The sequence below is a fragment of the Salvia miltiorrhiza genome, chromosome 4 (genome assembly GCF_028751815.1).
Source record: "Salvia miltiorrhiza cultivar Shanhuang (shh) chromosome 4, IMPLAD_Smil_shh, whole genome shotgun sequence".
Classification (NCBI taxonomy): Eukaryota; Viridiplantae; Streptophyta; class Magnoliopsida; order Lamiales; family Lamiaceae; genus Salvia; species Salvia miltiorrhiza.
In genome coordinates, this window is record NC_080390.1 from 9308697 (window position 1) to 9319152 (window position 10456).

Sequence of the window (10456 nt, forward strand, 5' to 3'; positions counted from 1 at the left end):
AAAAATCTTGAGAAATTTTCTAAAATAAATTAAAGGTAATTTAGTAATAATAATATTTTAAATTAGATAATAAATTCTCAAGGGCATTATGTACATACATATAATGTGCGTTTAATAATACTAAAAAATAAAAAGATAATAGACTCAATTATTGATTGGATGCAGCTGGCGCATCACGTGGCATAAACTATAGGCTTTATTTAGATTAGGGGTGTGCAGACCCAAACCAAACCCACCGAACCCGCTCGGACCGACAGGTTCGGTTCGGACCAAAGACCTATGTACGGTCCAGTCCGGGTCACCTTTCATGGATCAAAAATTTTTTGGGTCGGTCCGGGTCGAAACCCAGTCAAACCCGTCGAACTCGGATCAAACCCATATATTAATAAATTAATTATTCTTTTTATATATTTAATAGAGTAAAATTTTGAACTAGACAAAATGAAGCATAAAACACAATTTATGGCCACACATTGAAAAAACACAAAATTTGGCCATTTTTATTGATTTGGACGTTTTTACCCTTAATGAGGTGGACCGGTTAGGATCAGGCACGCGGGTCGCGTGCCGGGTCGGGTTAGGCACTTATGGCACTATTAGTGCCATAAGTGCCAAGATTTTACTTTGGTTTTATTTTGAATTTTCATTGGCACTTTTGGCACTAATAGTGCCAAAAGTGCCAACGGAAATTCAAAATAAAATTAAGTAAAATGGTCATTTGGGCACTTATGGCACTAATAGTGCCATAAGTGCCATGCGTGCAGTACAAATACAGAAACAACAACATCATTTAAAACCTAAATGGAACATCTAAACCCCAAATGGATAAACACTAAATGGAATATCTAAACCCTATGGGGAAGTGTGCACTTATGGCACTTATGGCACTAATAGTGCCATAAGTGCCATACGTGCAGCACAGATCAGATCAGATCAGATCAGATCTTTCGATGACTGAAATCGAAGGAGGCGAAGATCAGATCTGCCGATGGAGGAGGCGGCGCAACGATAGATCAGATCCACCGCCGCCGCCTCATCAGATCAGATCCAAAAAATCATCCCAGACACGCCCAAAAAAATTAGAAAAAATCAGAAACTCGAAATTCCCCCAATCGAAACGATGTCGTCGAACAATGAGAGCCCATCGTCGCCCACGGCGGCAGCCACCGTCGACACTACGCCTTTGCTTGGCGACCAGAGCCCCAACAATCGCTCCCGCTTCCTCGGCCTCCGCGGCGCAACTCGCTTTCTCCACCGCGCTAGCAGCCATGGCCGCTCTATATGAGAGCCCTCCGTCTGCGTCTGCGAAACTACGCCGGAACAAATCGAAGAACTACAGTGCGATGGGTAGAAAGGGCAAATTAGGCATTCCACCTAATTAATGGCTAAATTTTGATGTTTTTAGATTTAGGGCTAAATTTTGATTTTGTATGCTCAATAGGGCCATTCGGCCCTATTGTTTCTATATTTAAAATAATATTAATAAAATTTAAAATTCATATCTAACCCTAGCCTAAAGAAACTAAGTCTGGAATCCTCCTCTCCATTAATCTCAAACGTGCGTCCCTACCCACTCAAACCCAACCCTAACCGCCGCTGCTCAGCTGCCACCCCAGTCCCACTCAACCCGCCGCCCGGACCGATCCCAAAGCTAGTCCCGCCCGCGACCCCTTCTCTTATGTTGTGTCGCCCAAACTCCAGTTCGCCCGCACGCCTCACGCGGTCACGCCTAGTCCTCGCCGACATAGAGTCGTGCTCACTGCTCAATCGAGCCGCCCAGTCCTCGTCGCCGACGAGCCCAATGGCCGACTCCGGTAAGTACTGGTTATTTAACTTATTTTAACTCATTTTTCTGAAATTAGTCATGGAGTTATGAATTTTGGATCCTAGCTACGTCATACTTTGAAGTCGTTGATGCATTTTGGATCTGAAAAATAAGTGCAAAAATAGAAAGAAAAAAAAAATAGGTTATTAGCGGGTCTGACCCGGACCGAACCGGATCCGTGCTCGGGTTCGGTCCGGTCCCGGGTCGGCCCGCACGCATGTTTCAGTCTAAGTCGGTCCGTGTTTATGAAATTTCATGCCAGCAAACCCAGCGGGTCGGTCTGGCTCCGACCTGTTGCACACATTGTGATTTCTTATTCAGATCGTTTGCGAAGGCCCCCACTGCCACCATAGTTAAGGTAAATAAGGCAAGCCTATTTACTAATTAGCTTTCGTTTCCTCATGGTGATTTTTGTCTTCTACCTTATAATTGACGAGCACTTTTTTTATATAATTTTTTTTTTGAAGAGATTTTAACTAGGTTCTTATATTCTGTCTTCAAGAATTGATCAAATTTTAATTCAAATAATAAAATTTCTTTTTATCGGGTACATATAAAATATATTAATACAGTATATATATAGCTAATTATGATATGCCCTTTTATTTTTGGGTTTTAATATGTGGCGGTGGCACGAGAAGATTGAAGGAAATAATAATAATAATAATAATAATAATAATAATAATAATAATAATAATAATAATAATAATAATAATAATAATAATAATAATAATAATAATAATAAATTCTGCAAAAAAAATCCAAGATAATATACATATGAAATAGAGGACATTAATTAATGAAAAGCTAAGAATGAAACATAAATTTATTTTTAATACAACACGAAAGTACTAACTGTTGTCTTTTTAATACGAGACTATATTTCAACCTACAAAGTATATTGTTAATTATCTATTTTTAATCTTATGAAAACATGTTAATTAGTCTTTTAGATAATACTTTTTAGTACAAATAACAGTGCATGTGCTCTACGAGACTGCGACAATGTATTTGAACCTACAACCTAAAATAATTGGTGTTAAACAATCTTTTTTTAACATGCTAATCATATTAGTCTCTTTGAATATACCTTTCTTGTACAAGTGAAACTGCATGTGCTCTACAATTATGTACTGGATCCTTTATCTCAACCTACAAAATAATGATGAAATAAGATTTTATAAAAAAAAGAATAGAAAAATCTAAAAACCCAGTGCTAACAAAGGCCAAACTTTGTTAAAACATCTTCGACAAAAATTTAATAGGAAAAACACCGGTAAAAAAAATTACTCGCCAATTACAATTAACGAAAAAGAAAAACTACTCACACTACAACAAAATTCACCTATTAGGACTTTCATGAGAGTCCTATTATATGGTATAATAGGACTTTCACTACTATAGGACTTTCCTTAGGAGAGTCCTATTTGTGCTAGTCACTATAAGTGTAATAGGACACTCATTGTAATAGGATGCTCAAGAAAGTCCTATTAGAGTATGCTTGAAAACCCATTTTTGTGACACTTAGGAGTGTCCTAATAATTAGTGTCCTGTTACAATATATACTGTATTGTTCTAAAATTTATAGTTTGACCTAGATTCGTGTAACATTATAAAATTACAAATTGCAACTTATAATACGTATATAAGACAAAGATTAATTGTTTTTTTTTTTTTTTTTTTTTTTTTTTTTTTTTTTTTTTGATCGGGCAAAGTCATGTTAGATGTTAGTAATTAGTTCCCCATCCACTCCAAGAACCACCTTATCTCTCCATTCACCAAATCCACCTTATATCTCCAATCTCCAATTCGCTCCCAAGAGGGATCGAACCCGGGTCACTTCACTTAAGTGAGGACCCGGTGGCCAGTGGGCTAAGCCCCCTGGTTAGATTAATTGTAACCATAGAAATATTGCTAAATTCATTTATATTTTCCAACTGAACTCGTTGCAAAACAACAAACTTTAAGAACTTATGAAATACATTCGCTCCACCACTCGTGTATGTCCCCAAAGCTATAACTATGTTAAAACTTAATAAAACTCACAAGATTTTTGAGGAAATAACCATAACTAAGTTTTTTTCATTGATTTTGTCGTGGCAAAGACCAAAAAAGAGACAGCGGAAAAAGAGAACAGCAGCCAGCACGATCAATCTTCTTCATTAATCATCATCGTCGTCGGTCACCTAAAATGAAAAAAACATCAGGATTATGAGTTCAAGGTCACCTGAAATGAAAAGAGCATCTAATTTGAATCTATTGATCTAATGAGAAATAAGAATCATGGTTTTTTCTTAAAAACATCAAATCACGTTCAATGAATTCAACAACTCTTCTCCCACCATCATCATTAATTCCAACAAAATGCATAAGTATAAGTGCAATAGAAAAAGAATGTAAGAATAGATGATTACCAAGTGTCGAGGCCATGCAATGCATGCTCCAATTCGTCGTCTTCAGCGCCGCTCGCTGCTGCTGTGGCTTCAGCGTGGCCTTGCCTTCCGCTAGCTCCAGCGGCGCCGCCGGTGCTGCAAGATGAATCTCGCTTTCCTTACTTTCAATTTTGAGAAGATGAATTTCAATCACCAAAGCAAATGAGAAATTGGTGATTTGATTTCATTCCACTTGACTCGTTGATACCCATTCTCAATAGTTAATTTTTGTGCCCTTTATCTTTTTCTATTTTCCGTTAATTAAAAATGAGACTTTAAGTTTTAATTGGATGTTAGCTAGGGGCGAATTTTTTTTTTTAACTGAGAGTCCCATTAAAGTAGTAATAAGACTCTTATCACATAATAGTCCCAACATAAACATCCTCATAGTGCTATTTTGTTGTAGTGTCAACAAGAAGATAATCAAGCTACATGTTGCCAAAACCCCAAGCCCGAAAAGAACAAAACAATAAAAGAGCCTGATCATCCCAGTACCAGATTCTAGCGCATCAGAGATCTGCAAAAATCTCAAGACGATCATTCTATATATCCCACTTAGATAGTTGGTGTTAATTAGTTTTTTTTTTAATAAAAATATGTTAATTAGTCTTTAGAAAATACAGCTTCTTAGACCAAGTGTAAGAATATTGTCTAATTTTTAATTATAAGAGTCTACCCACGAACAAAAAAAATTTCTATACATAAGCTAGGTTTAATCAACCCAAAAAAGTTAGATCAAATCTAATTAAAACTCATTTAATTCGCCACTCATCAATAATTTGATTCTATCAATAGATAGGTTTTACATTTTTTTCTCCAATTTGGACAACATGGTTGTCAGCCTTATTATAGTATAGAATCGTACTTTGCGGAAAATTAATAATACTAATATAAAATCGTGTAGAGGCAGCGCGACATTAATGAGGATAATTAATGCTTAAACACGACTTGTCATCCGTGGATTCCTACAATTTAATTTCAATAGTCATAAAAGAAAAAAAGATGGACCAATGAAAATGGCCCTAACATCTCTAGCTCACCACTTATTTTGCTTCGTCTATTCGCAACTAAAATTTATTTGGCACCACAATTAATTATTTCTCTCTACATCTCCTTTATTGTATATGAATGAATACATTTACAACTAAAACAACAGTTTTAATTCCTATTTATGAAATTAAACAAAGGCTATCATTGGTCTATCCTAGCCTCAAAATAGTAGAGGCGATTAATTCATTAAAAAGCGTTGAAATCAAAGCTACAGTTAAGCTAGGTTTAGCATTTAAATGACCTTTCATAGATGTATTATTTTTTATTTTATTTTACTTTATATACAGAGGGAGAGAGAGTGAACCAATAAAATAACAATTTTAAGATAATAAAGGTAAAAGCCACTAATATAAAAGGATAGAAAAACAGTCATTCTTACTATTTTTTTTTTTTTGAAACGGTGATTCTTACTATTTTACTTTGCAATTCACAATTAACATAGATATTGTTGTGAATTCACCCTATATTAAGGCAATTCACGATTGACATAGGCTTGATCGTGAATGTAGCTATTTCAGGGGTCATAACTGAACAATTGTAAATTCTCAATTATCGACTAATTAAAAATTGCAAATTAATTCTAATTTGTCTACAATTCAAGACTAAAATGCTTGTTAGTCGCAAATTGAATCTATTAATTTTACCATAAATCAAAACTAATTCTATATTGCATTATCTCAAAATTGAGTACCATACAAAATGAGTGATTTTATTCATTTACTCTCCATAGCCCCTTATTTAATAAAATATTAAATTTATTAACATTTTTAATATTTATATAAGAATAAGATACTAGTATTTTTAATAATATTTTTAATATTTTATTAAATAAGAGACTACAAAGAATAAATTAGGGACTATGAATAGAATCACCCATACAAAATATCACAAGACTAATCTACTATCTAATTCTCTAAACCAGATAAATATTCCTTAATTAATAAAGTTGCTTACGTGGAACAATAGTTTAAATGTTTAAATCGTCGATGAAGCCTAGTCCAAACGTTGAGACACCAAAAAACTCTCTCTTTCGAAAGAAGTCATTGGTTCAAGTCTGACAGATAATACTCAATATATATAACTCCATGTAACCCAAGTGATTCAAAATAGGTATTAATCAATCCCTTAATTAAAAATATATAAGAACAATATACATATTGATGATGAGTGTTATTTCTTGAGCCATGCATGATCCCGGCCTCCACAACCCACAAACTTAATTTTCTCCCTACAACATCAAATAAAAATTCCCACCAAAAAAAAACATAATTAAAAATCCCATAATTAAATGATTTTGCTCACTTCTTCTTCTCCTCTTCACTCTCCTTCTTCCCCTGCACGCGCCCATCCGTTCCCGCCATCATCACATACTTATCCTTCCTCGTCAGATTCGTGCACTCAAACCCTAGCGTTCCCCCCACCGCCCTCTGTATGTAGTTCGCCACCTCGATGGCCGTCTTCCCGCCCCTCACGGTCAGCTCCGCCGGCACCTCGTTCAGGAACGTGATCTCGTACGTCGGCCGCGGGTTCATGAACACGAAGTACGGGTCCAGCACCTTGTACCCACGCGCCGTCGTGCCGTAGAAAACGCTCTGCTTCGTGTTGATCGCGACCGGCACGATCCGGTCGCTCAGCTCCGCGAAGAGCGCGCTGAACCGGAGGAGGAACGGCTCGCGGCACGTGGTCCCCTCGGGGCAAATGACCAAATCGCCCTCCTCCAAAAGCCGCTTGATGTTGGCGGCGTCGCGGTCGCGCTCCCGCGACAGCGCCACCGCCTTGATGGGGGAGATCAGCTCCGAGAACCTGCTGATGCTGTAGGTCACGCAGCTGATCTTCCGCCCCAGCGCCACGGCGGTGACCACGGGGTCGAGGACGGTGCGGTGGTTGCACACGAAGAGGACGCCGCCGTGGCCGGGTCGGGGCGGCGGGGGAGGGGTGCCCCTCACGATCAGCTTGATGCCGAGCATCATGTAGGTGTAGCGCACGATCCTCTCCGGGAGCGGGATGTTGAGGTAGACTCTCACTAGGGCTAAGAGGATGCCGATCGGCATCCACAGGAACGTGACCAATGCCACGAGGGGCGTCGGGCGTTGCACCAGACGCCCCTCGTGGAAGATGATTGGGGCGAGAAGCTTGTTTCTCGCCAATGCCTCGGTTTTGGTTCGAGCTACCATGAATCCCTCCTGTAATAAAATACTTATACTTTATGGTTCAATAATATGTAAGTGATCAAATTTTAGTTTTACACGCCAATTTATCGAACGATTACACAAATTTAAAATTTTGAATAATAATTAACGAATTGGGTCCAATTTAATGCGGACATGGTCATCTAAAAATTCAAGGCAGCCAAATCGGCAAATGAATAAAGAGGCAGTTTTTTTCTACTTACGAAAACGTTGTAAAATTTCGATAAATATATCACGTAGATTTTTTAGTTGGTATGTAATAGCAAAATTTGACAAAAATTTAATAATTTATATACTATTATTCTTTATTTTATTAATGTTTGTAGTGTTTAAATTTGAGTGGCAAAAATAATAATCACACGAGTACAGGGGTTGTAAAGGGGCGTGGGGGGTTGGAAGGATTGTGCGAAATTAAATAGTGATAAAGCAACCAAAATGTGACTTTTACAGGGTGTTTTGTACACTTTCTCGATCGGGAAACTTTGAGGGTCGAGGTAATTAAATAATTCACTTTTTCCAATTAATACGTAGATATGATATGGTAGCTATATGTATGTAAGTGCACAATCTCATTTAATATAATCTACAGCCACATATTATTGATACATGATAATTGATATTGCATGTTACGGTCATTAAATACAGATTTTTTTTTTTTTTTTTAAACGACGACCATGAAAAAAGCACTGTCCCGATTATAAGTCGTCAAGCAGCCTAGCATGAAGTATGCATGGGGTCAGAGGATAACTATGTTTGTCTACAAAAATATAAATTAATTACTACCCTTACAAAATGGAATGACAAAAATTGTTAAAAATCTCAACAAACTTACCTAATTTCTTTTTTGTCTCTTTTAATTATTATTATGTTACACAGATTCATCCTAGTCAAAATCAATACTATTCAAACTCACACCATACCAATCACAAAAAAAACATCCCATTAATTACTTTTTTCTTTAATTACCTCTTTTTTTGTGATGGAAATTAATGTAAGAAAACTGACCTTGCATACAGACATGAAGTCGTGATCGGTCTCCCTATCGCCGAGTCCAACATCCGGCACGTCGTCTCCGAACTCCCTAACGACGGCGGTCCGTTTGTGGTCCCCGACGAGCACGCCGGGCCTCAGGACAAATCCCGTGGCCCGGCCCGATTTCGTGACCTCGAGCTCGGTCCCGAGCACCTTGTCCGCGCCGAGGTAGCTCTTCACGAAGTGCTCGACCATGATCCTCGGGTTCGCCGTGACGATGTACCTTTTCCCGAAGGAGTTGAACACGCGCCACGCGTCGGGCCGGACGTCCTCGGCGTAGAACTTGGGCAGCACGGAGCGGGCCACGAGCTCGATGTCGCGGACCTTCAGGCCCGCGAAGGCCACGAACACGAGCGTCTCGATGGCCAGGGACTCGGACACAAACACGTACACGAAATACACGAAGGGCACCGAGGCGAGGAGTAGCAAGGCGCGAATCAAGCTGCCGGCTTCCAACGCGACGAGCATGAAGTAAGGGAATGCGCTGCTCGACCGGAGTAAAGTGCCGTCTAAGTCGGCCGCAACGGTTTGGTTCGACCGGCCATCGCAGCTACATCTTGTGATCGGCTCGAATCGCCGATGGGCGACCATTTTTGTTTTTTGTTTTTTGTTTTTAGAGAGAGAGTGTGTGTGTTGTGAGTTTTTTGTGTTGTGGCTCAATGTGTGTGAGCTAGTTGTGTTTTATGGAGGGGGGAGGGGTTTAAAAAGAATTGAAAGGAAAAAAGGTAGGTGATGGCTTTGGGCAATGAAAATGTTATGAAAAGAAAAAAAAAAAAACTTTTTTTAAAAAAAAAATTAATGTTATGTGTGGTATATTATTCTTAAGATATGATTGGCTGGTTGTGAAGCTTAAATTGGTGGCAGTTGTGACGAGAGTGATAAGTAGTTGAATGCATATGTTAACATTCAATTAGCCTACTTTTTAGTTTTTTTTGTGCCGCCCTACATGAGCCATTATGAATTTATGATCATATGGGCTTAGTCAATTTTGTATACATGTGTATATAGTAGCATATATGTAATGTTATGTATAAATGCACAAGGGGAGTAGCAAATAAAAAAGTTTCTCTTTTTACGTTGGAATTAGAATCAATTTGAACGATTGATGTTTGTATGATAAATATCATAAAATATCTTATTCGGATCCGGAGTGAAAATCAATTATGAATTATGATTAGTCGTTTAGGCAATATCTATGGACCAAATTGAATATGAGATTTTTTTAACATTAAATTGAATCTGAGAATAATATGAATTAATCAATAAATTAATATTATAATTCACGAATCACTGTATCTGGTTAATATGGTGATAATTTTGTTCTAGTAGAATTCGAATCCAACAAAAATTCTTATTTATACATTACATTGATTTATTCATAAAAATTATTGACTTATTCTCGTACGTTCACATTCTCAATTCTCAACATATTTATCATTTTCAACGGGGCCTTTCTAACAATATATATATATATATATATATATATATATATATATATATATATATATATATATATATATAATTCATGGATAGTGATGTGTTCGATAATTTCACCCTTTTAACCATGAAGAGAGTAATTCACCTGTAGTGTGCGGTGAATCGAGAGAGAGTGATAAAAATTGCTAAGGTAAGAGAAAAAGATTGTATTGAGTGTTTTGAATAGCGTGTGTTTACAATGGCAAGTATATCTCCTATTTATAGGTGTTTACAACAGGGGTAAGTTGGTAATTACACGTCTGATAGCGACCCCGGTAGTTAGGAAGAATCTTCAAGGTTGTTAGTGATCAGTTATGCCTTTAGTCCTTCCCAGCGCTGCACGCGTTCGTCAGCTCTGAAGCTTTCTTCCTGGATACGCCACCCCTGCCCAAGTCCGCGAATTACTTCTTTGCCGCTTTATTTCAGATCTGACTCTCTGTTCCGCTTTCCTC

The 10456-nt window shown here is 37.8% G+C and overlaps 1 protein-coding gene and 1 long non-coding RNA gene across 2 annotated transcripts; both read right to left on the minus strand.

Annotated features, from left to right (window-relative positions):
- Window positions 1–3734: 3734 nt before the first annotated feature.
- LOC131022617 (uncharacterized) lies at window positions 3735–4273 on the minus strand. Its single transcript, XR_009101363.1, has 2 exons — window positions 4240–4273; window positions 3735–4011 (listed from the first exon to the last, which is right to left on the minus strand). It is a non-coding gene; the product is annotated as an uncharacterized LOC131022617 (long non-coding RNA).
- A 2131-nt stretch (window positions 4274–6404) lies between these two features.
- On the minus strand, window positions 6405–9346 carry LOC131022618 (glycerol-3-phosphate 2-O-acyltransferase 6-like). The gene is made up of 2 exons (XM_057952126.1): window positions 8502–9346; window positions 6405–7490 (listed from the first exon to the last, which is right to left on the minus strand). Exons 1-2 carry the CDS (start codon window positions 9117–9119, stop codon window positions 6606–6608), a joined length of 1503 nt encoding a protein of 500 aa, XP_057808109.1. The 5' UTR covers window positions 9120–9346; the 3' UTR covers window positions 6405–6605.
- Window positions 9347–10456: the final 1110 nt, after the last annotated feature.

Coding starts and splice junctions, on each gene's coding strand:
- LOC131022618 (XM_057952126.1), bottom strand. CDS start 9,119: ATGGTCGCCCATCGGCGATTCGAGCCGATCACAAGATGTAGCTGCGAT. Junction 7,491..8,501: donor ACTTCATGTCTGTATGCAAG/GTCAGTTTTCTT, acceptor ATTTTATTACAG/GAGGGATTCATGGTAGCTCG.